This window comes from Ixodes scapularis, unplaced genomic scaffold (genome assembly GCF_016920785.2).
Source record: "Ixodes scapularis isolate PalLabHiFi unplaced genomic scaffold, ASM1692078v2 PGA_scaffold12__126_contigs__length_90152505, whole genome shotgun sequence".
Lineage (NCBI taxonomy): Eukaryota > Metazoa > Arthropoda > Arachnida > Ixodida > Ixodidae > Ixodes > Ixodes scapularis.
Window position 1 is genome coordinate 9,113,651 of NW_024609838.1, and position 24,645 is coordinate 9,138,295.

Genomic DNA, 24,645 nt, shown 5'->3' on the forward strand with positions numbered 1-24,645 from the left:
CCCGTCGTTCCCGTAAACTCTTCCGGCGAAAAACAAGAAAAAGAAAAGTGCACTTCACACCGTTCCCGCTGTATCGTCCGAAGCTCATCGCTGCGGCTCAGCGTCGGTCTTCACCTGCATTACTTCCCTATCTCACCTGGAACGAAAGGCTGTTCTGGCAGCATTTCAAGTGCAACGATACTGAAATGGAGGTAAGTTCGACTGCGGCGGTGCTTTTACCGGCATATTATTTATTTCAGACCTCGCACGCAGAGTAAAAAGAACAGCGCAAGTGCGAACTTGCGCTGTTCGGTAAATATCATCAAACCCGTACTGTTTCGATCAAAAAGCATTTTGTGACCGTTTTCCTGGGAGCGATTAACATGGCACGTTGTATCGCATGCATTAAAAAAAAAAAAAAAAAAAAAAAAAAAAAAAAACGTGGCTCATGTTTAAAGGTGTACACAACCTTCGGAGCGTTGCCCAAGGCGTCTCCAGACATAATTTCTTTTCTTTTTAGTTTCATCAGTGATCGTATCGCTGGCTGATTTCTGTTTCCTCATTTCAGGCGCACTCGTCTGGTAAAAACCGTTTTTAAACCAGTTTTTTCTTTCCTTGCAGATAGATCTCCGTACAAATGCTAGTTTATAAACAGCTATTTTTAAGCATCCTTCCGTAGGTCGCCTTTTGTTTTAAATATATATTTTACTATTCATTACGGGTGCCTATTTTTCCTTTAACGATCGCCCGGGAAACCAGCCGCCATCTCTTTGGAAGAGAAACCGTGAGACCTTGCTTTTAATTTCCTCGTTTCCTCCTCGCTGACGACACCGGTAAAAACCAGAGAAGCGGACGATTGTGCGACCGACGTTTTCCGTGCGCTTTACCTTGCATTGTTTTTGACTCCGAGCGACACGGAACGCTTCCTTCTAGCCAAGGTGCGCTTTTGCTCGGCGCAACCCACAGCGCTAACGAACTCATTTCAGCGACCGGCCGCAGAACTTCGCATGTGGCGGAGTTGTATAAGTCCTTCTCTGGGTGTAGATGGAGGAGTGTGACCACGTTCACGCATGCGGCAGACGTCGATGAGGGCTCGAAGTGCCAGCTGCATTCAGGAGGGTGACAAGTTTGGAGCACGAAACAAGAATGAAAACTCAAATAAAACGATATACAGAGGGGAGCAGTGCAAAGGTATGCACGCACAAATCCTCTAGGAAAGAGTAGAGGGCTTTGCAAGAGGAATTCCTTTGCCCCGCTTCCTTAACCTCCGACAGACTATTGTCTGGCTCTAAAATCGGCTTAAAAATACCTGTTCTTGCGTGTCGCAATTTAAAACTTTATCCTGATGTGCGTTTTAGGGGTGCAATGTACCTCGTAAAATTTCAAGGCAAAGGCCTTCCTGTGAAAAAAATATACCAACATACTTGTGAGTGTTTGCCTGGATGACCAATTAAGTTTGCGAGAATTTGTATGTTTGCGTGGATGACCAATTAAGTTTGCGAGAATTTGGCTCGCGGCACCGTCTCCTGTTAAGCACAGCGAGGGGACGGCAGAGTCGTCAGCTTTTGACGGAGTGTGTCCTGAACTTGCTGTGCCTTCCAAGAGATGGGGACGCAGGTCCAATTCTGACAAACTCAACGTTCGCCGTTGATTCTGGCAAGCTTTTTAGTCTAATTTTTCGCAGGAAGGGATCTAAGCCTTGAAATTTCGCGGGATTAATTGCTTCACCCAAATAAACTTTTTGTGAAAATTCGAGGTTGCCACACATAGGCGCCGATTTGTCCGGACTACATTTGAGCCCGCCTTATGATTTCTGACACCCTGTATATGCTGTGGCAATTGATGATGGAACGCTGCATATATATCTCCACACATCAAGCAGCTGCAGCAGCAGGCTAGTATATTAATATCTGTTTAACTCAAAATAAAATTAACTTTCCTTGTAAAATGCAGAGTTTGTAAGGAAATAGTTTCTTGTTTAACATGCATGGGTGGATAACGGGGAGACACCTACTGTGGTGCATGCTCTTGAACAAAAGTTATGGACACAATGAGACTGTTCTTTCTCTTTTGTTGGTATGATACAGTACCTTTTCTGCCACTTCTGAGTCTCAAGTCACAGTCTTTTGCATCAATTCTTCTAGCCCCTCAGGCAAACTGCGATTTCTAAAGCCCCATGCCTGCCCCGTGTCTCTTAGGACACTGCACAGAACTCTTGAGATAAGGTATATGCAACAGATATATCGTAGACACTCGGCTTGAAGGACATTTTTTCAGTTGAATTGCAACTAATGCAACAAGTTGGATGATTGGGCAGGGTACTACGACCTTCTTATTAAAAAAAATAGGTAGAAAATACACGAAGCTCCGTTGTTAAGAGTCCAGTCTTTCTCCTTGCTTTCTTTGTGTCTTTTATTTTTTTAACTCTGACATAGTCACTAGTGTTTTTGTGTTTCTTCGCGCAGGTGGTGATAGTACAGTCGGGCTCCAACCGTTCCATTGCCACATTAGAAGGGGTGAGTGGAGGGAAAGATTTCCCCATCGGGAACTTCCTTTAACAGGGAGTTGACAAGCTAACTCCTTTACCGTCACCTAGGTGGACCCGTCGGCGACAATCACAGACATTAAGAAGCAAGTTCACCGCATCAGTAAGTCTCGAGGCAGTTGTGCACCTGGGGTCATTTTGAGCGGTGTCAATTTGGAAAAAGTTACTGCTACCCAGTCTTGTACGCATTACTTGAAAAAAAAATAATTGATTGCAATTACAAATTACTCTTGGTTAGAATTATTCGATTAAATCACTTGATTACTTGAAAATGAATTGCCCATTACTTGGAAAAGTAACCATTAGGTCTTCAATTACTTGTTTCAGAACGACGGCTTTTTCTGCCGGTTTGAAAATCGGTATTATGGAGTACTCTTGCAATTAGTTCCTATTAAAAGTAATAAAACAGTTATGAAATTACTCTAAAAAGTAATTCATTGCAAGTACTAGTATCGTTACTCAATGATTACCGTAGGAGTCTGCTGCTACCACAGCTAGGTGACTTGAAACTCTCATTAGTTCATGAATATTAATGCGGTAGCTCTTAGCCAAACTGTATGAACTTTGTTGGAGCATCTGTGTTAGGAAAGAAATGTGCTTCGTATCTCGTGACAGTCAGTTTTAAGCCCAGTGATTCATGTCACTTAAATGTTTCCCTTGCAGAGCCGAAGCTGTACCCCGACCGCCAGTCGCTGAAGAGCGAACCAAGTATGCTTGCCTTCCATTTCCTGCTTTATCCCCGAAAGAAGTTATGAGAATTCAGTGATAAGTGTCTATCAATGCAGTAGAAAAATAAAACATGCGTGCGGGAACTATAAGCCCATGCAAAAATATAACAACCTTAAAGATCATATGCAAAAGAAATTTTCTTAAACGGCTTAAGTAAAAAAAAAAAAAAAACATAAAATAAATTTTTAACGGAAAAAAAAAAGTTTTGGGAGCTAGTATTTTTACAGCACAAAACGAATTTGTAGTTGACACCCGCGGGGGCCAGTGGAAAAGTGGCAATTAGCAGTCACGTGACTGGCCACTATAGTCACGTGGTGCTTGTGCTCTTTCAGGGGCTTCCTATGGGCTCTACAAGTTGTTTATTGATCTTCGTTTATTTGTTGCACTTTTTTTTTAACAAAATATTTCGATGTTCGAGAAACAACTCTAAGAAAATCATTGCTTCCGTTTTGACTGAGCAGGAGCTGCGACCCGCTGGAGCTTTCTGTGGGGAAGTTTGCTCATTTTCGAGGCGGGTCCTCGTAGGGGCAAATCCCCTATGAGGACACGCCTCGAAAACTTGATGCGGTCTTGATACGGCCTCAAAACTTGATTCGGTCTAGAAGTCTACACTTCAACTCCGGATCCAACGCAAAGCATGCAGACTAGGGTCCTGCACAGTAAGGGCTAGCCCACAAGCCACCGGGCTCGGGCTTTACGGCTACATCCATGAAAGGTCAGGGCCTGACACGGGCCTTGTATTCAAGTCTTCAAGGCGAGCCCGAGCAAACCAAACCAGTGGTTACTTTTTAAAATTTTTTTTAAGCATCAGTGTCTTTGAAAGCTTATTCGGGGGGTTGGGGGAGGGACCACAGCGGGGGAGTTCCAAATATTAAAAGCATGTGTCTGTTTCTACGGTTCGGTGTGTGCGCACTGAATGCTCTTCCAGAACACCAGCGACGCGGCGTTCATTCCCGTCGCCCGCGGCGCCGTCGTCATACAGTTGCTTCTCCCCATTAACATGCGCAAATTTGCTCACAATGGGAACCCTTGCAGGCATACACCTTCTGTGTGTAGTTGTGCATGCAACCGCAATATGGGTGAAGAGGTTCCCCTTAGGTGTGCTTTTCCTAAACAATTTCCCACAGACCACTGCAAGAAACAATGGTATTTTTGTAGAATTTTCTTTTAGGTTGTACACATGGGGAGTGGGCAATTTAGAACTTTGTCTGTCTTCTGTCTGAACTGTTGCTTGCCATTTTTACTTTTCTGCCCTTTTTGATACGCGTGTTTAATTGCAAGAAAGGACAATGTGGGTTATTCTTTTTTTTTTTTTTTTTACGAGCTGCCTGGGCACGCAGGTTGGTCCAACTAAAATAGCAGCAAAAAGAAAGAAAAAATTTCTGACTTTAGCGACTATTGGATACCATCAATGTGTGTAGCAGTGGCAAGTGAGCTGCCACAGCACACAATTTGTGAGCTATTCATACTGGGCGAAAATAGAGTGGGCCTCGCGTGCTCGTCAAAACTAGCATCAGGTCGGGCCAGCTGTCAAAAATAGATGGCGGGCCCGGGCACAAAGGACAGCGGGCCGGCTGGACCGGGCTCCTAAATATCGGCCCACGCAGACGTCTAACGCAAGCTACCACTGCCATCACCACCAGCACAGAAACCAAGAACACAGCGCGCGCCGAAGTTAAGCGGAAGTCGCACGAGGCTCGCTTGCGTTTTTCAGCCGAGCGGCCAAGCCAATCCAAGTGGCTTACCTCTCCTCCGCATGGAGTGCACAGGTGTGAGAGAAAAAAGTGGAAAGGAGCACCGCTACACCTCGCTTGACAAAAAATTGTCTCGTGCCGGAAATAAAGCTCCGAAAATTTTCTTTTTTGCTTTAAATTTGTTTTATGGCATCCTCTTACCATCCAAACTGTTAAAAAAAAAAAAAAATTTTGTACATATGGATACAATGTATGAGCTATTTATAATGCATGCACACAAACAAACTTTCTGCTGCATAGTAAAGAAAGGTGTTCAGACTGAACTGTCAAAAAAAACAGTTACAATCCACATTATTTTTTATTTTTTCAGAGGGCAAGAGCCTGAGAGATAATGAAACCCTCAAGAGCCTCAACTTCAAATCTGGCAGCCAACTGTACCTCAAGGACCTTGGTCCCCAGATTGGTTGGAAAACGGCAAGTCTTGCACTACTTGTAAAGTACAGCAACCTACCGTAAAGACACATAGCATGCACTCACATTAGTGCAGGCTACTTTTCCCTGCTTTTTGTAACATTCTTATATTGCTTGAAAAAAATATTAATAAACTTAGGAATCCATTTATTTCCATCACATGAGGGCAGATGCCAAGCAAAAAAGCTGCCCAGAGACAGCGGATGAGTGGATGGATGGTATTGGCTTCGCCCTTCGTATTGAGTGGTATCTTGCGCCACTTAGCCTGGAAACATTTACACACCCGCCCTTTAAATTTGACTCTAAAGGCCTGTTTACACTCTTGCAACCGAGCACGACCGAGAGAGACGAGACTTGTTGTTAAAACCTCTTAAAATTTCTTCGGACGAAAGAACACACTGGTGCGCTAGCGCCATTTACGCGGTGACCCTGGAACTGCATTTCATAAGGGCGAAGGATAATGAGCGAGGGAAATAGTAAATATGCCGGACCGCCAAGTTTACACTGCTACCCAATAGATGGCGCCAGTGTGTCGTCTCGTTGTAAGAGGTTTTAAGGAACCCAGTCTTAAAGGGGCAGTGACACCCCAAAGGTCGTACTCTTTTTTATTGTCTAAAACTATGCAAATTGTAGTCATAGACACGCAAAAAAAAAAACGCATCGCGAAAAAAAAATTTTTTGCGCGCGCGCCCGCCTTTTTATTTTTGGCGTTTATATTTCCCGCGCTCACCTCCTTGCTTCTTCTGATCGGTGACGTCAAAAATCAGGAAATGTAGAAGCTTTGTAGGCGACATTTCTAAACATTTAATAACGGCAATCGTAAAACATGTTTTTTAACGCAATGACGAACGCACTACGGCCTTTCTTTTTGAAATACCAAAAATCAGATTTCGGTGTAATGTCGCTTCCTGGATTTGTGTTCTCCCTCGGAAAACTTGGCGGCGCTCGAGCAGCGGCTTATCGCCGAGTCGGGGAAGAAACCGGTTTTTCCCCGCGCCGGCTCCCTTCTATCCCGCCTGCTCACCTCCTCCTCTCTTCGGGTCGCGGTAGCAACGGCGCTTTGCTTCACAGCGTGGTGCGGAGGTCCGAAAGTCGAGTCGCAGGAGACCGCAAAATTTGACTCACTGCACTGGCGCGGATCGCGCGGGAACTTCAAATTCGGCATTTGGAAATTGTTTTTTTAATTCACAAATACTGAATTCCCAAGTTTCGAATTTTGAGGGTAATGTCCCGGCATCATTTTCAATCGTTTCGGATAATAAAATAAATTCGATTTTGATGTGTCAGTGCCCCTTTAAGAGGTCGCAAGAGTGTGAACGGGCCTGTAGTTCCATTTCTTTTATTGTCTACCACTACAATTTTGTGTATTGTATAACACTTTAGACTTTTTTAACCAAATTTCCCGTGGCTAGATGGATGGATGCTAACAGCTGTACCCTTTATAAGGAGTGGACGCTTGTGCCACCTAACCTAGAGCTTGAAATTTCAGTGTTGCCAGACTAGGGGAGGACTCAACTGGCTAAATCCCAACTAAGTCCAGCAACGCTGTAACCACTATCCGGCTTTAGATTCATTGTTGGTGTATTGGTGTATGTGTGAGGGGGGAGGTGGTTCTGTTGAAATTGGCAGTCTAACTAAACCACCTCCACCTGGCAAGTTTTAATTTTTGCAACGCCTTGTCCCTTTCCCCTCTAGGTGTTCCTGGTGGAGTACTTCGGACCCCTGGCGCTGTACCTTGTGACTTACACCAGGCCGTCCTTGTTTTACGGTGCAGATGCGCACACCAAGCCAATGCACTTTGTGGTGCAGTGAGTATCATGCCGTTGAAATCTTACTTCAGTTTTCAAGCTTCATTTAGGAGCGTTCATTCTGGAACTAGGACAGGTCCGGAAGGGATGTCAAGGCAGCACTCAGAATAATCAGACTTGACTAAAACCTTTCGCGAAAACGGAGAGCCATTGTCGCCGAATGGCACATTACAGCCTTGTGCAGTAGACCAGCCTCCTCTCCCAGTTTCTGAAGTCACTGTCAATCCAGTAAGATTAACGAATCCAGGAATCAACAGCGGGGACTCCTCCACCGTTCTCCCAACTTTCGGTATCTGAGAAAAATGTTTCGAGCAGGACGAATACAAAATACTGTGGATGTCTTTGTGCCAGTTGGCTTTAAATGGGTGTCTCGTTCCAGCGTGGCTGCCGGCTGCTGGGTGATTCACTATGCCAAGCGGCTGCTGGAGACGCTGTTTGTTCACCGGTTCTCCCATGGCACCATGCCCATCATGAACTTGTTCAAGGTGGGTGGCCCCTTTGTATCCGGTGTCCTTGTTGAAGAAGGAAATGCCGCCATGCTGACATGTTTTGTCTTGCAGAATTGCTCATACTACTGGCTGTTCGGCATGTACATCGGCTACTACGTCAACCACCCTCTTTACACTCCACCGAGTAAGAACGCTGTTTGATCTGGATTTTTGTGGTTGCGTCGTAGTTGTAGTGTAGTTTTAGTAGTTTGCGTGTTCCCTTGCAACACACTTTTTGTGGCAGTGAAAGTAAATAAATCAGTTGTCGGTATTTTACCCATTAAAATGACAGCCGCCAATCAAAGTGGATCAACAGTAACCAATTTTCTTATGTATAAAAAAAAAGAAAAAAAAAAGCACAGATTCTTTTGTTTATTGTTGTTTTTAGCATGCTGTGAACATGACCAACTAACAGTGGGCCAAGGTGGCTTAATTTCAAAAATGACCAAAAATCTGAAAGACTTGGTTTCCAAAGTCAAGATTCAACATCAAGTTAACTGGTATCAAAGGGGTACTCCAGCGTTTTCTTTATAGTCCTCGATTTGCCTGAAGATTTGCTAAACACACCATTAAACATCGCTGAAATAGTAACCCAAATATTGGGCCAAAATAAAATTTGTTCGCCAGGTTAATTTACAATTTTGGTCCTCACCGTGCTTTTCAAGGTGAAAGTCTCGGCTGGCAACAATGAAAACGTTATGTTAGCGGCAGACAGGGGCTCGCTCTTTGGTCTATGGACTTTGTTCGCAACTGATTAAAAGCAAATGAATGCTTTGGAAGCCCGCTCCAGCAACCGCAACAAGCAAATGAATGCTTTGGAAGCCCGCTCCAGCACCCACGCAGCAGAGCAAAAGAATTGCGCGGCATAGTCCATTTTTTAGGCTGCTTGCTCGACCTGCAAGCTTGCATTCCACCAACGTCGCGGCACTGCAAAGTGAGGGTCTTTTTGAATGTGGGTTTCAACATCATTTTCGCTTGCCGATTTCACAATAACTATTCTGAATCTTAAGATACTAAGCAGCATACTGGAAAGGGGCCGGTTATTCCAAAAAACATAGTTAGTTGGAGTGGCTAAAAAAATTTTCGGGTACCCCTTTACCATGAAACCTCAACTATACTCCTTTTCTCGATAACTTTGCAAACTGTGGAGGCTAGCGATGCACGTGACCCAACGTCACGAGAGTATTTGTGTCGCTACACCAAATGCGAAGTGCGAGGCCCAGAGGAACCGGCTGTTGCCTGCTAGCCAAGAGTCGTCTGCTCCAAAACCAACCAACTTTGGATGAACTTCCACCGTAGCGAAATTTCTGTGTGGTGGAATAGCGAGCATTTTGGGAACAGTTTATGAGACAACCATCCGCTCAATTTAGCCACGGATGTGCGACGGGTGCTAATGCTGGGGCGCAAGGGATGTTTTGAGCGGAAACGGCCGATTACACGGCTGCGATCGCAAGCAATCGCCAACAGCCACGGCTCTACACGGAGAAAAAAAATATTGGGAGCGGAAACAGATGTGGCGTCACTTTTTTGTTTTAAATATAATTGAAACTCATAAATTTGTGATTATTCATTCTTTACACTTCGTATCTTCTCGTTAGAGATTGAAGCGTGCGAGTTCAATTGCCGTTAAAAGGAGAAGAAGCCTAGAACTATTTTGTTGCGGACGGCGCTGTTGCTGTGGCGGTAATGAGGCATCGACCGTGGACTGTTATTGCGTGCCTTGCTCTTACGCTCTTATGGGGTCGTGGGGGCCGCATCCTCCACAGTTTGCCAAGTTATCAAGAAACGGAGTAAAGTATTAAAATTTCGAAACCCTCACTTTGCTTGAATTTTATGAAATAGTGAGTATATAATAGAGAAATTTCACTATTAAAATACGTGCCCGTAGATAACGAAGTAAATTGGCAACATTCCAAGTTTTTGGGGTTCCTCTGCTTGTTATGGTCATTATGACCTTGAACGTATGACTTTTTGTTTTTTTACGAATCCGTAATCGCAAACATTTTACTGGCTGGTGTCCTTGGATCTCGAGAACCCGGCACCTTAGCAATCGACGCAGCAACTGGTCATTTTTAAGATTTTGCTTTTGCTGTCCTCACATCTTGAGTGACTATAGTGTCAGTTTCTTTTAGGCCCGCTCTCGTCCATCGCTTACGTTTGGGTGGTAGCATTGCTTCATCTTTTCACCTTCCTTTTTCTTTCTCAATAGGTCTCGGCGCCCAGCAGATGTATGCGGGACTGGCTGCATTCCTGGTAAGTTTGTGTTGGCGTGGCAGTCTTCCCGCGGCGCCGCTCGAGACGCCGCGTCCCCTCACACAATTCGTCCCTTGCGGTCTTTCAGTTTGCCGAGCTCGGAAACCTGAGCATCCACGTCGCACTGAGGAACCTGAGGCCCTCCGGTGAGCGGCCGCAGTCTGGATTTGCGAGGTCGTCTTGTGAATCGCCACAAGTTTCGGCGCTCGTCACTGGCGTCACCTAATCGCTTTTGCAGGCACTAAGGAGAGGAAGATCCCTGTGGCCACTGCCAACCCGTTCACCTGGCTCTTCGGCATGGTGTCGTGCCCGAACTACACATACGAAGTCATGGCCTGGCTGTCCTTCACCGTCATGACCCAGTGCGTTCCAGGTGAGTTGCCCGTGCCACCACGTTTGTTCCACGCTCGTATCGCACGCTTGCCAACGTTTGTCGAGGGAAAAGGGCCGTAAAACTCGCCGACGGAAATGGGTGAGATGGCATCAAAGTGTCGGTGCATCATCTAGACAGAGTAGCAAGTTATAGATGTAAAATCTGCAATTCTGCGCCCTCGTAGATTCAATGGAAGAGTTCACGCAGATCTAGAAGGGAAAAATATTTGAGGGTGTTTATTGACATGCCACGAGGCTTTGAATGTAGAAATGTCGGATTCTCCTTATTTTAAGAGTTACATGCTCTTCACTTATTTGCAGGTGTATTTTAATTTATTGAACAGATCGTCGTGTGCAGAACTGCATTTTGAGCAATGCGGCCAATGCTCGTGTCGACCTTTCTGGCATGCACAACTGCATCCTTTTGAAGTGTCGCTTCGTCCTCTCAATCTTTATAGTTTTAAAAACTTTTGGCAGCTGGCCAACTCTGCGACCTCTTACCGTGCGACGGCATGCTTCGCTTTCCTCAGTCGCAGAACTTGAGTTAGCTTCGGTTAAGACGCAATATTGCATTAAAAACGCACGTAGGACAACAACACGGGCTGCTCATAGTAAAGTGCCAGTTCAATGCCATCTCCAGGGCAACTCCTTTGTCTCGAGGCTGTCCGATTTCCAAGCGTTGCGCGACGGCAGTCCTTCCGAGCGTACGAGTTTTCCAAGCTATCCAAGCTGTCACTCGTGGCTTCAATTCTATTTGTTTGTTCCGTTCCAGCTGGCCTGTTCACCCTGGCCGGCTTCTACCAGATGGCCGTGTGGGCGTTGGGGAAGCACCGCAACTACAAGAAAGAGTTTCCCAACTACCCCAAGGACAGGAAGGCCATCGTTCCATTCGTGCTCTGAGCCTCCGCTCCCCTCTCGCTTCCATTGGACGACACTCGCGGGCCAATCGTCTTTCTTTCTGCGCGCAACAACTCGAGTCTTTTCTGCAGTGTCAGTTCTGTGGCGTAACCTTCGTGCGACCGCCTTTCTTCGAACAACATTCCGAAGTGTGTGTGTGGGGGGGTGGAAATACTCATGTTGGGGGCTTCTTCGTCTGCATTAAAGCAAACATTTTCTTTTTCCCTTTGTAGTTTCGTCTTAATTCATTCACACAGACATTTTTAGCTGAAACACGATATCAACACTTGGCTACAATTGACCTATTATAGTTTAATACGCAGCATCAGATGTTACCATAAAAATTAATTTTGCACGTTCCATTGAAGGTAGTTGCAATGGCAGCTCAGCCGAGCAAGAACAACGCGACAACTCGGCTACTGCGTTTTTCAACAAACTGTTGCAGCCTACTGCGGTGGAGTCACAGAAAATATAGAAGGGGCGTACCATATTGTTTTAAAGTTTACTTTTTTGCTGCGGATACCGGCCACTTGGACGCCTGTAGATATGTTCACCTCGACGGACTCTATAGTTTCAGCTCTGCTCACAGCGTCTAGGCTAGGGTTCGGAGTTTTCGGTTTAAACCGCTAAAGGTACGCTGAATCCATTTTCGGAGATTCGGTTTTAACCGAAAAAAGTCCGTGTTTAGGTTCGTCATTTTCGGTTTAAACCAATAAAAGTAAGCCGAATCCATTCTTTAAAATTCTGTTTTAACCAAAAATGGTCAGTTTTTTAGGATCGTGTTGGAGATGGGCGGGGGTGAGAGGGCATTGGCAAGGTTTGACATTGTGTGATTTCTTCGTGATTGACCTCTTCCAAGGTTCAACATGCAAAAAAAGAGGTCTTGGGTTGTCTTTTGCAGGACATTTGTGTCTTTTATGCGATCGGGCTTAGTGTGTCAAATTCCTGTCCTAAATAAAATAAAAAAATAAAAGTTTGGGTGCGGGTTAGTATAAGGTTTTTAGCTTCATGTCAAGATCTGCAACCAGAGTTTTAGTGAGTACACAAAATATGTTGCGCTTCAAAACGTCGCACCGTGTCTCTTTTGGTAGTCACATTTGGTTGATTGGCCGATTTTGGATTAGGCAGCACTTCATCTTCTCAGCCTGCCAGTGTCCAGTGTTAACGTTGAGAGGGCATTCTCGAGGCCCAGGGTCATTAACAGGAAAGAATGAGAGTGGATCAACGAGGAGAACCTGGGAAGGTACATGTGTGCTTACTATAATGAGATAACGTAATCCTGATGTACAGAAGGTGAAGTTCCATGTTTTTTGAGCACTAACTTTTTTGTACTTTTTTTTTTTTTTTTCAGTTGCACACAATTGCCAAATAAAATGTCAATGTTTTTCGTTTTTTTTTTTTGTTTTTTTTTTCAATGTATTTGCCTTGAGGGATCACAAATACCAGAATTACAAGGATCATCTAATCCGGTGTCCGATGGCATTTCTTTCATGTTCACCGAAAAAAAACGATAAACTTGTGGGCATAAATATGCACCGAAAAAAAAAAACTAAAATTTACTCTTAAAATAAACTCCGAAAAAAGTATGCCGCATTTTGAAGAAATAAAAACCGAAAACGCAAAAACGTGCCTTAAAAAAAAAAAAAAAGTTATGATTTACTAGAAGTTTTCAAATATGGGATTTCCCGCTGGTGCAGCACGGCTTCCAAGTGAGCTTTGCTTAGCAGCTCCTTTGTTAGGTTACCGCTCTGCTTGCAGGACCACTCTGTTCGCAATCAGAAGGTGCAAGACACATACTACTTTCGAGATTTTGTACAAGGAAGTTTGCCCGTCAGAATTGCTAGGCTGCTTGTAATGTGCAGAAGTTTGTACTTCGTATAGCGTTTTAAATGAAATTAAATAACTATAAAACATTAAATAATGTTTCGCGCTGCGCGTGCTTCACAGGAAGCTCGACGGAAACGTGAACCGAAAATGCCGCCAAGCCGTCAAGCGTCATCGCCACCATTGCTGTCAGTGATGCCTGATGGCCTGATTACGAGAGTAATTTCAAGATGGCAGCGCTCATGGGCAGTAAAACGTTAACTGCGCGCTGCGCGATTCTTTCACCTTTGGTGATTCGAGTCATCAACAGATCATGGAAAAGAACCTGCTCCCTCAAGCCCGATTATCAAGGAATTCCAGCACCTCAGCAGGAGATGTCCAAAGAGTTCTTGAACGAGCATTTTGAAGGGTCCGACTCCGAAACGCTGGGCACCGTCATCCGTTGCATGACCCTCTACAACGACTTCATTACGCCGGACGAAGAAACCACGTTGTTAAAGGAGATCGAAACGCAGTTCAAGAGGCTGAGGTACGAGAGCAGCCATTGGGACGACGTTAGTATCCTTGAATATTCGAATTAAACTTGGATGTGTGCTTCCCACAAAGGGTCTTTAGAATGTGGTAATTACACTCCGCGACACCGTTAGCGCTAGCAAGCCATCATCGGTTTTCTTCGTTTTTCTTTAGTGGTAGAAAGTGCTGAGTTGGGGTACTAACCTATGCGATAAATTTTGATGCCCGCCAGTACCCTTTAGAAGTATAATGCGAAAAAGCGTCGAAGTCGTGTTTGCGCTGTGTTAGAGAATTGTTATCAAAATGTAGTTTCACTAAAGCGAAATACTAGGCCGTCGTGCTTCCATTTACCTTCACCCAAAAATCCAGTTTATTTTGTCTCCGGACTTCCTTATGCGGAGCGCAAGTTTGTCTGCTTCTTTTGCACGGGTTATGGTGACGTCAGAACGCTGAGCTCTGATTGGTTCTGAATGGAGGGTAGTGGGTAAACCTTAAGGAAGCTTGCTTTGAGGTCTACCCACTATCCTTCATTCAGAACCAATCAGATCTCAGCGTCCTTCTGACGTCACCGCAACTACTGGGCAAGAAGCAGACGACTTTCTCTCTGCATGCACTGGAGTAGTTTTTTGTGCGAATGCTGCGGTGCACATGCGTTCCAATCAAATAAAATTAATTTATTCGCTCACACATGGTCTAAAAAGTCAGATGACAACAGGGGAGCAACTACTTTCATTACTGCCGAGTCGTTAAAGGGTAAAAAAGAAGAAAAATAGATACATGCACAGATATATATTGTAGCCTTCATGTTGTCTAGTTTCTGTTGTAAAAGTTTGAGCCTAAATTGCTGGAGGTTCTGGCAATGGACGCCTTATTGCTCCTTTGCAGGCAATACATGGGTACAGGGAGGTGGAGCGCAAAAGCTGGTCGCCGCCATGCGACGTCATCCTTCAACGCATCCGAACCACCGCCTTTTCGTCCGACGCGGCGCAGATACCACACGTTCACTGCCTGGACTTGAAAGAGGATGGTCACATCAAGCCACACGTTGATAGCGTTCGGGTGCGTCTCCTATCCTCGTTAAACCTCTGCAGCTTTAAAAAATCCTCCTAAAGCAACTAACAACCTTGTTGGATTCGACAATAAACCACGTCTGCTCAGTGCTAGCGCTTCAACTGCGTACCAAAGGCTGGTGCACAGATTTATATTTGGGCGTGATCGGCTGCGTGGCAAAGACGTGTAGCTACTTACGTTGAGAGAATGCACTTGAAGTCCCTCAATAAAAATTTACGCTCTGCATTTCTTACAAGTGCCGATAATCAGATGCTTGACATATAATTTGCAGAACTCCCAAGTTTGGGAAGTGTTAATAGTGGGCGCTTGAACGAAATGGGCGCTTCTGCGGTATTTTGTGCGAGACTGAAGGTTTAGCTGTAGTTGCCCGATCACATGTATGGTTTAATTAAGGTGTATGGTTTCATGAAGAATTCAACTGAACGACACATGTACCGTAAAATGCCGAGCAAGCGCCCACTCAAAATATGAAGATAATCGCGAAAATTGGGGAATGGGTTCTTGTTACGTCATCAATTTTACCTATCTTTCTTTTTACCTTTATCAGATGTTGCAAAATTTTAGGGTGGGCGGGGATGCTCTGTATTTCACGGTATAAAAACTTTGTTTTAAAATGTCAAGACAATAGGCTGTATTTATAGAATCAATCAACTGCTCCCTGTATGGTTAGAAACATTGCTATATTACTTGTTATGTTATAGAAAAATATCATATGGTGTATTAATAGGGGGAACAACAACAGTAGGGAATTACAATCAAATAATTGTCCTTCAAAAAAGAATCCTCCGTCTATTAGCAAATGTTTATGAACATCCACCAGACTTACATACAAATAAATTATTAAATGAAATATAATAAATCAGATATATTATATCAAAAGCCAACAAAATATATTACTTTAAACTACTTTAAAAAACTCACTCTAAAAATTTGTAGCACAGAACATGTATTGAGAGAAATTATTTGGATAGCACCTCAAAAATTGGAACTAATAATGGAAAGCAACAAACTACATACCGGGCTCCTAATTTGTTTAACAAAAATTAAAGAACAAATAAACTTCTAACATTCTTTTTACAATTTCAAGTAAAGCACCGCAGCCGATCACACTCAAACGTAATTAAGTGCTCCTGCATTTTATTTATCGCAATGCTCAGCAACACTTCTGACCCTCCTCCCCAGTTCTGCGGGGACACCATTGCTGGGCTGTCCCTCCTCACGCCGAGCGTGATGCGGCTCGTCCACGAGAAGCACAAGGAAAGATGGGTGAAGATTCTGCTGAAGAGGAGGTCTCTCTACGTGATGACGTACGTTACGTTGAAGGAATTTTCCCCTAAGGGACCATACCTATCCCAGCCAAATTAAGCTCTTTTTCTGTTTTGCAAAAATTTCAGAATTGACTCGAAGCTGCCGTGTTTGCTCCAGTATTTGTAATCACGTCCTGGTGTCGAGCTGTTACTATATCTTCATAAAACCAGTTTACCTTTGCACAGGTCGTTATGCAAATAATTGTAATAGGATGTCCTTATTTTCGAATAAAATTGATATGCAGAGAATGCTTGCAAAGATTACAGGGGGGGGGGAGGGTATCTTTAAAGCAAGTCGCCTGCTTGTGCTTGAGTTGCGGTGGCAACAGAAAGACGCCAGCTCTGATTGGCTGATTGAAGTATAGTGGGTAGACCTCAAAGCAAGCTGCCTTGGGGTCTACCCACTATCCTTCATTCAGAACCACTCGGAGCTCGGCGTTCTGACATCACCACAACTCCTGCAAAAGAAGCAGACGAACTTGCGCTCCGCATAGCTTCCTGATAGAGGTTGTAACCCCCTCCCCTGCATGAAACAATGACATGTGATAACCTCGTAACTATACCTGTAATTTAATTGCAATTTAGTCAGATATGATTTGAGATGTATGTGTGACATTTGTTTGTGAAATTCTTTGCAGTCGCACAGCAAGGTACGACTACACGCACGAGATCCTCCCCAACGAGCAGTCCATATTCAAGTCCACTCCTGTCAAGAAGACGAGAAGAATTTCTGTCATGTGTCGCAAAGAACCAAGTTGACAGGATCTCGAACTGCTAGTCATTTTTAGGCAATAAATATGTATAGAAGACTTACCTGATTGCTTCTTTACAATTACATAAGTGATTAGAAGATAGTGCTCTAAAGTCATGTTTTGTGTTGTGCCAGTTGGCTTTTGTGTTGTCTCATTTATTGCTCTCAGGTTTTAAAGATGAAAAGCCACCAGCTCCCTTGTTTTTTGTTTTTTTTTTATTAATTTAATAACCAGAACTAGTTCGCATAAATATGCGAGTGTGAGGGACGTATGGCATGAAATATGTAACGAGAAAAATTTCCAGCATTTGAATATAAATAAAGACATGCAATCATATCTCATCTTTACAGGTAGTATCAACGTTTATAGATACTTTGGGTAGTATGTTTGTGGTTGTAGTTATTCGAATTTTACAGGCTGTCACTAAACGACACCGCGATACTCCAGAAGTAGCGGTACATGGCGAATAACAAAAACGTGGTTGGCAACTATGTGACAGAAAAAATGGAGTTCGCTACGAAAGAAATCACGGATGAAGTGGACGATTTACTCAAGATTATTGAGGAACTAAAGCTGAAATCTGTGGGTAAGGCTGCTTATCGAACGCTCAAGTGTCTTTCCTAAGCTAGGGCATGTTTCATGATAGCGCCACTAACTTCTCAGCAACGTTATCTGTTTCGAAAACACTGTGAGGCCCAGCTCGATCAGCTGATGCGAGCTGTCAAATTTTGGAGGCCCAACCAAGTGGATTTAATCTTCCCATTTCACGATCAAAGTGTGTAGCTTTCTCAAAAATTTGTCTCAATGAAGTGCTCTACAGTGCCGCACAAGCCTATCTAATAAATAGGGCGACTTTTGCCTCGGTGCCGAGTGGCGACACTGCTTGGCAGTGGCTGCGAATTTGGATCAGCTGTAGTTCAGTTTATTTCGTCTATATATACTACAGACGACAGGGGCATGGGCAAAAAGCCAACACATGTTGGCTTGACTGGGCCCCACCCCCGTCACACAAGCCACTACTTTCAGCTCCCAGGTTTTTGGGCACTTCGTTCTACCAAATACACTCGCTGGGAAGCTTACTGCATAAAATTTAGTAACCCCCAAAACTTTCCACAGTCGCAACGCACAGTTGTTTCTGAATTTGTTGCAGTACCTACGTTACTGGAGTCGTCGTTGTCCAAACTCCTGGTTTTGAAGCATCAACTCAAAGATGACCAGTTTCTAGGAACAAATGGAAACAAGGATGCCGTTCAAGAACTAGCAAGGGTATGTAATCATTCATTTATTATTAATTTTTAGCAGCTGAACATGGGATCTTTAACCATTCCTAAAACATCAAGACGAGCAAGAGGGAGAACATGAACATAAAAAATCAAAGGGGGCACTTTGGCATCCTTCACATTTCATCCTGCAAGAACAAAATCAAATGGGTGCACATTGAGGTGTCGGTGTTACTGCCGGGACACCACATATCCTCGAAGAAGTTTCTTCAAGTCCGCTCCTCCCCCCTCCCAACTCGTCTGTATGCAAGTGCTCACATACACACACATGCATGCTTTAGTCCCGCGGTTGGGCTCATAGTTTCTGGAATGACTCCATATTCCCTTAAAGTGGACTGCAGCGTACGGTACGAGCCGTTCGAGCCAATCCAGGGCTGAAAACGTACCATGCACCCTTCGCGTCTTAGTGCGAATAGGCCCAAATGAAAACAACAAAAACAGTGTATGTTTTGAGAATTGTTTCAAGAAGGTCCAAGTGAGAATGGGGCCAAACGAGAAAGGGAGCAATGCGAGTGGGACATTTTGAGATACACCCTTTGGAGACTGTATCGTGCGTATTCCTCTTTCTGTGTTGCTGCTTTTCCCATCTCGGCGTTTCGTGTTTGGTGACATTCTTTTTGCCAGTCGGTGTGCATCCGTAGCCTTCTCCGATTCCATCTCCAACTGTTTTCAGATCGTGCTAGACATTACATACTGCCGAGAAAACAGGCTCGCAGACAACGATTTCTCCGACAGCGATTCGTTGGAGCGTGTGAACGCCATAATTCGTAAGTGAAATCGGCGGCGCAACCAAAGCTTCCCGGTGTCCGTTTTGTGTCAGCCAGTTTTTGTCTTTCACAGGGAGCCTGGAGCATGTTGAGAACATCACAAAGCACATGGGATTTGAAACGGTACGCCACACAGCCTGCTATAATCATTCAAAACATAGCAGCACGTTTCCTTTGCATTCAGTGAAACTCGCTCCGTTCTTATGGTACTGACCTTGAATGTAGATAAATAAGTGAATAAGATAAATTGCCACATCCAACACTGCAACGGAGTTTGTTGCAGCGTTCGGTGGCTGGGTGCCTGAAGCCTAAGAAAGGCAAGGATCACGCTTCTTGCCTAGTTCTTCGGCGTGCTGTTCGGCTAATGCTGCAATTTCATTGGCTGCAGAGTGGTAATGAGATGCGTGGCACTTGCCATACCCTGCATTTCTTGGGTTGTCAGTGCTGTAGCTAGTGCCGGCACAGCGCAGCAGTCGCTTGTCTCTGGAGTGTGGGGGCAACTGTGAGGCGATGCCAACAAGGTTCTAGGCTAAATGGTGTAAGCAACCACCATTTTAAAGGATGCAGACATTAGCGATACAGCCGTTAGCATCCGTTCATCCATCCAGGTAGGGGACAGCGGTTAACATGCATCCATCCAGCTAGGAAATCCACATCCGCATCCATATCCACGCAGTGAGCCGACACTTTGTTGCAGGTTGTGGAGGGCCTTGGCAAAGAGCTGGCCGAATGCATTGAGTGGCGCAAGGGTGCCCTCGTCTATATGTTTTGCCAGAGCAAAGAAGGTGATGATGAACAGTGGCTACAGGATAACCGGGCCACTTTCCTGAAGGTAAAATCTTTTGCCTGCGTTCAGAGGGCTCTGCTTCCGCGCTAAATTTTGGCCCTTTGGTTTGTATATTAGCGAGGTACCTGTGTACATACGCAGGCACCCAGAAATGATATGACTGAAATTTGGAGAGAGAGAAAATTCCAACACTGAATATAAAAAATTCATTCTCAAGATAAAAAAGACTAGCATCATTGTCATTTAGTTTGTTTTCTTATGTAAAAGTTATTTCAGTGTTATAGGTGACAAAAAAGAAAATATACAACTGATACCTGGAATTAAAAAAAAATTGTTGCATGAAAAAGTACAAAGCCAGTCTCAAGCTATAAAAAAACAACGAAAAGCTGGCATTGTCAATTAGTTTTTTTTTTCTTTTTTTCGAACTTACCAGATGTTAGGCTCATTTACATGGGAAACACATTGCTGTCGACGAGTTCTTTCTATGTACAGCCAATGTCCACATCACCAGATATATTTTATTCAGATGCATTTTTGCCAAAACTGGTGTATCTTCCTGGCAAGGGCTTAACCAGCCAAGCCTTTGAAGATATCATTGTGGCTTTTCTCCAGCTTTTGGAGCAAGGAGTGGCTCACCTGACCGAGATGCTTAATGTGCGCCGTCCAATCAGAGCAGACGACACCACTGTGCTCCCTGGGTCTGCAGATGCACTGGAGCTTCTTCAAAAAGGTACCAGTGCTTCTTTTTTTACTTCTTTCAATCATTCAGCCAATCATTGAATATTTATTGGCTTCGGTGTCTAAACACTCGGTAATGGTATAAGGCACTTCTGGTCTGAGCGATATCAGGTGACGGGATCTGAGAGTAAAAAATACTGCTGTATTGAAGGGAAGCACCAGATGGATCGATGGCATTGACCCGGCTTTAAAAAAGCTTATTTGTATTGTATTGCAAGGTATATTTTTATTGTATTTGAATTGCATGGTGGTTTTTGCCACCTAGCCTAGAAAATTTACACCCCTCTAAATCGTGCTCTAAATTCTGTCTCTCATTCAATCGACCATGGTTCGCCGTCGATCTGAACATTTTCAACAAAATTATTTTCTGAATGGCGATGACAAACTGTACTCTAAACACAAGTTAATTTTGCTGAAAAATATTTACGAAATTATTTTCATCCTAAAATAAAGCTCAGATGGAAGCCAAAACCGTGTTGCATCAGAATGGTTAAATTGGTTTATAGTTTAGAAAGTTTAAAATGTCAGAAACAACAAGGATCAAGACAAAGTAAGACAACACAAGGAGTGTAGACACATTTTCACATTTTGCCTTTACACATCTGCTATTTTTCAACATCCGGTGCTGTGAGGTCAAAAGTATGTGTTAAGCAGTAGCACACTGGCAGTAGGCTAGCGGCTCAGGGTATAATCGGGGAGATTATCATTTAACCGCAGTTCAGCAGTACTTAGTGGCATGAGATGTGACTAAGAGTTGCTGGCAGATCGTAATGGCAAAACTTGAGGGAACCTTGGATATGCTTGTTGGCCAAACTGCAAGCCGCACTTGGAGCAGTAATTTGGCCGCCCTGGTATAATTCTAGGGTTTCTACCTAGAAATACTAGGAGTTAGTTAAAGGCCGATTTTTGGTGATCTTTTGGGGTACCCGAACTAAAGATATATTCTGTATTCGCAGCCTTTACTCTTTCCGGCATGCTATTTAATATTGCAAAATTAGAAATAGTTGTTCTAAAATCAGCAAATGAAAGCGATGCCAAACCCAACATCCAAATGTACCCACACTTTTCAGGGCTGTGACATCACCAGCTGGCAGGCTTGCCAGTCGGCGAGCACTAAAATTTGCTGGAGAAAGTTTCCAGTGTTCATTTGGCACCATCAAAATTCTCAGTTAAGAGGAAATTCTACTGCCCAAAGAGTAAACCTGTGCCTGCCACTGGTGTCACTTTTTCATTGTTGCCAAAAAAGAGTTCCAGCTTTAAAAAAAAAAAGTATGAAGTCCAAATTGCCTAATATTTGGGTTTTTAGTTCAACAATGTTTGAAGAAAACAACAACGTACCCCCTATGCCCCTTCTTGCCCGCCTCTTCATCCTCTACGAAAAGTGACGGCAGCATTGTTCACCCCTCCATAGGCATCTTCAGCGACGTCCACGCGCTGTCACTCATGTACGCTGGCGAGATGTGCTACTGGCTCGTGACATACTCCGACAAGTGGGACCTGCCGCTGGAGTCGGCAACGGCGCTCCCCACAGGAGTCCAACTTCTCCGAGGTTACATCGGAGCCGTGGAAGGCCCGCTCCAAGACGCCGGATGGAACTGCGCGCGTGCCAAACAGCTGCTGTCCGAACTGACGCAGCGGCAGGAACTCTGAGCTGGAACATCCGGTTTGCTCTGTCCAAGTTCATCGCTCGTACGGTCCACTTCCTTGGATTGCCCAGCGTTGTGCCAATCTGTGGTCAAGGATTGAATTCTAGAGTCCACATGAGATCAACTGTGTCAGTCGGGGCAGGTCCGGTGGATACGTTTTAAGGCAAGGCTCGACATAGGCGTAAAACCACAGACGGCCCGGTGTCGTACCGGTGTTCGCGGGTTGATTTATGCTGATGCAAGTGAGCATCGCCATTGAGGTCTACATGGAACTGTTATTACGAGATGAGGCAGCACACTCTTTCGGTGGCGCAGCCTTGAGCTAGGATGGCAAGTTGGGAGCGGCTAAACAGACCCTTTGTATAACCCCATCAAGGAACTTTAGTGGTTACCATTTCTTCGACACGAAGGGCGCAACTGGATCGGGGTCTTTGCCGAACGCCGCCGCGGCACTTGTTCTCGATACGAGCCGAACCGGGCTCACGCCAAACGCCGACGCAACCTTCGTCCAACAAGCGCTCGGAGTACGTGACCGAACTTGGATAATCTGTGCGGTGGCCACTAGGCGGCGCACACTTTTGAAAAGGGTCCATTTTGCGTCAGTAGGAATTGAGGTTCCAGCCTCGTGCGGTCGGTACGCAGAATCGGTGTTGTTGAATCGAAACCGGGCCAACGTCCAACAGAACGTTGGTGACGTGGGTGGGGTCTGGAATGGTCCGGTATTGTATCATCGTTAGCAGGCAACGTATGCTTAAATTACGACTTTTATCGCCGAAGTCCCGTCAACTAGTATTGGTATGCCACGGGAGATACCCTTGGCTAGCCGGATGTAAGATCCAAGTCAGGAGAGGGCCAATATCGTGCCAAAATTGGCAGTCAATATAAAGCGAGTTGAAGTTTTGAGGCAAAGGCTTACGAGAGAATGCTTGGAGTCGGCCCGATGTGTAGTATACATAGTTTAGTAGCATAGCACGAGTTGAGGGATGTAACAGTGACACGACAACACAGGCCAATATGTGACGGAGACAAGCATTTTGCAGATGGTTTCAACACTAACTGACGTTAGCAGCTAGACCGAGATTGGTGACGTAGTGTGACCAGCAGTGACTGTGTTTTTTTTTTTTGGTGGTCAAATGTATCTTGGGAGAAATGTTAATCCTTCAATAATTTTTTCTTTTTTTGGGGGGGCTTGCAGATTGAACAATTGAAGTTTTCGGTTTTTGTTAGGTACAAATAATCTAAATGGTGTTTGCGATTTATTAGACAGTACGAACATTGGTTTGACCTCTGTAGCAAGTTGTGAAATTTTCAATGTCATAAAAAAAATAAAAAGCTAGCCAATAGGGATAAAATCTTGACATGCTTCAATTTTTGCTTGTGACGCGTTGCAGTTGAAACCCAGGCGCTCTCCAGTGCTGGTTTATTTTGCAACCACATATTTTGTAGGCTGTCAGCAGGCTTGTTGCAAATATGAATGCTGCACATACTATTATTCCATTATATGCTCGAGTCATGGTTACATCAGGTGCTTTGGAACGTTGCATTTACAAGGATGCTCCAAGGTAAACCACTACGACATAGTGACACCTGTTTGCTCACATTTGTCATCAGTAAGAGTAGAATGTTTTCCTAAAATATAACCAGTATTGGCAGTCTTAGGATAGATAGTAGAGGTCATAGTCATTACCAGAAGATGGCCCGGTATGACTGCATCAACGAGTTTGAAAGTAAGTTACAGTTTACATAGCACAGGAACCATGCATCTGGTGTATTGATTTCAAAAATTAAGATACTATGTGTTGCAAAGCAACTAATTCACAGAATAGATTAAAGAAAAATATACGAAATCGCTCCGATTTTTTCGCTAAAGGATCGAGTAACAAAAATGCCCTCCACACAAACTGCCAAGTGTCAATATACGAGGCTGTTTGTAACTTCGCTGACCAAAACCGAGTACAAGCTTGGTGTTGTACGTCGTGTGTCATTGTTGTAAAGAGTTGAGTGAATTCCAATCTTGAATTTTACGCTAAGCAAGGTGTACCACATCACTAATATATGTGCAAACTCTCAAGACACTGTAATGAAAAACTGTCCTGCCCCCCAACCTCCATCAGGACATTGTGTGCGAGGTTGTGTGTATGTCTAAATGAAATGTGAAGAATACTACCGTCTACATACGTTGTAAAGTGCCAAAGGATTGTTTCTTTGTTTTATATATATGCGGAAGCGTTGGTTGAAATAAAAGCCATTCGAAGTGCACATTGTTTCTGCTCCTCTTCTAAAATGCCATTCAGGCATAACTGAAAAAAGCTCTAGAGTGCGCCTAAAAAGGCACGTGTCGTGCTCCATGGAGGAAACTTGGCTGGCATTGTAGCGGTAATATAGACTTTACTCCCGGTCGAAGACTCGACAGCAAAACGCATTACTTTTCGTTACAATACACACATTGCTGATAGCAGCGTAATCCTCACAAAATCGAAACAGTTGGCTTGCCAAGTAGCTTCGCTATGATGAACACTACAAAACCTACAGATGTTCCCAGTGTTTTACCATCGCACCAGCTACGAAGCGAAGTGGTTGTGAAACACTGCACCAATCTCAAGTTTGTGGATGCACTGAATCAACAAAAAAACTGTGTGTCGGCTGAAGCGTGCTTTTTGTTAAGTCATCTTCTCCTTCACGGTTACTTCAACTCGGGCGATTGTAAAGGCTGTTTCGCACATA

General features: G+C 44.3%; 3 protein-coding genes across 3 annotated transcripts; all 3 read left to right on the forward strand.

Moving 5' to 3' along the window:
- Positions 1 to 26: 26 nt before the first annotated feature.
- LOC8028370 (very-long-chain enoyl-CoA reductase) lies at positions 27 to 11,464 on the forward strand. The gene is made up of 12 exons (XM_029989732.4): positions 27 to 191; positions 2,445 to 2,495; positions 2,576 to 2,627; positions 3,188 to 3,232; positions 5,318 to 5,421; positions 7,114 to 7,226; positions 7,606 to 7,711; positions 7,787 to 7,859; positions 9,924 to 9,967; positions 10,056 to 10,113; positions 10,206 to 10,340; positions 11,112 to 11,464. Exons 1-12 carry the CDS (start codon positions 186 to 188, stop codon positions 11,237 to 11,239), a joined length of 915 nt encoding a protein of 304 aa, XP_029845592.2. The 5' UTR covers positions 27 to 185; the 3' UTR covers positions 11,240 to 11,464.
- Positions 11,465 to 13,269: 1,805 nt separating this feature from the next.
- LOC8028371 (alpha-ketoglutarate-dependent dioxygenase alkB homolog 7, mitochondrial) lies at positions 13,270 to 16,763 on the forward strand. Its single transcript, XM_002410941.5, has 4 exons — positions 13,270 to 13,614; positions 14,459 to 14,632; positions 15,827 to 15,951; positions 16,590 to 16,763. Exons 1-4 carry the CDS (start codon positions 13,291 to 13,293, stop codon positions 16,708 to 16,710), a joined length of 744 nt encoding a protein of 247 aa, XP_002410986.4. The 5' UTR covers positions 13,270 to 13,290; the 3' UTR covers positions 16,711 to 16,763.
- Positions 16,764 to 17,132: 369 nt separating this feature from the next.
- Positions 17,133 to 24,180, forward strand: LOC115328522 (UPF0600 protein C5orf51 homolog). The gene is made up of 7 exons (XM_029989729.4): positions 17,133 to 17,289; positions 17,854 to 17,969; positions 18,657 to 18,750; positions 18,824 to 18,873; positions 19,448 to 19,582; positions 20,150 to 20,267; positions 21,687 to 24,180. Exons 1-7 carry the CDS (start codon positions 17,163 to 17,165, stop codon positions 21,923 to 21,925), a joined length of 879 nt encoding a protein of 292 aa, XP_029845589.2. The 5' UTR covers positions 17,133 to 17,162; the 3' UTR covers positions 21,926 to 24,180.
- The last annotated feature ends 465 nt before the right edge of the window (positions 24,181 to 24,645 follow it).

Excerpts from the sequence above, each read along its gene's own strand:
- LOC115328522 (XM_029989729.4), top strand. The coding sequence starts at position 17,163 with ATGGCGAATAACAAAAACGTGGTTGGCAACTATGTGACAGAAAAAATG. Across the intron at positions 18,874-19,447 it reads AGCACATGGGATTTGAAACG|GTTGTGGAGGGCCTTGGCAA; the intron begins GTACGCCACACA and ends ACTTTGTTGCAG. Across the intron at positions 20,268-21,686 it reads ACTGGAGCTTCTTCAAAAAG|GCATCTTCAGCGACGTCCAC; the intron begins GTACCAGTGCTT and ends ACCCCTCCATAG.
- LOC8028370 (XM_029989732.4), top strand. Across the intron at positions 2,496-2,575 it reads CCATTGCCACATTAGAAGGG|GTGGACCCGTCGGCGACAAT; the intron begins GTGAGTGGAGGG and ends ACCGTCACCTAG. Across the intron at positions 10,114-10,205 it reads GAGGAACCTGAGGCCCTCCG|GCACTAAGGAGAGGAAGATC; the intron begins GTGAGCGGCCGC and ends TCGCTTTTGCAG.
- LOC8028371 (XM_002410941.5), top strand. The coding sequence starts at position 13,291 with ATGGCAGCGCTCATGGGCAGTAAAACGTTAACTGCGCGCTGCGCGATT. Across the intron at positions 13,615-14,458 it reads AGAGCAGCCATTGGGACGAC|GCAATACATGGGTACAGGGA; the intron begins GTTAGTATCCTT and ends GCTCCTTTGCAG. Across the intron at positions 15,952-16,589 it reads AGGTCTCTCTACGTGATGAC|TCGCACAGCAAGGTACGACT; the intron begins GTACGTTACGTT and ends AATTCTTTGCAG.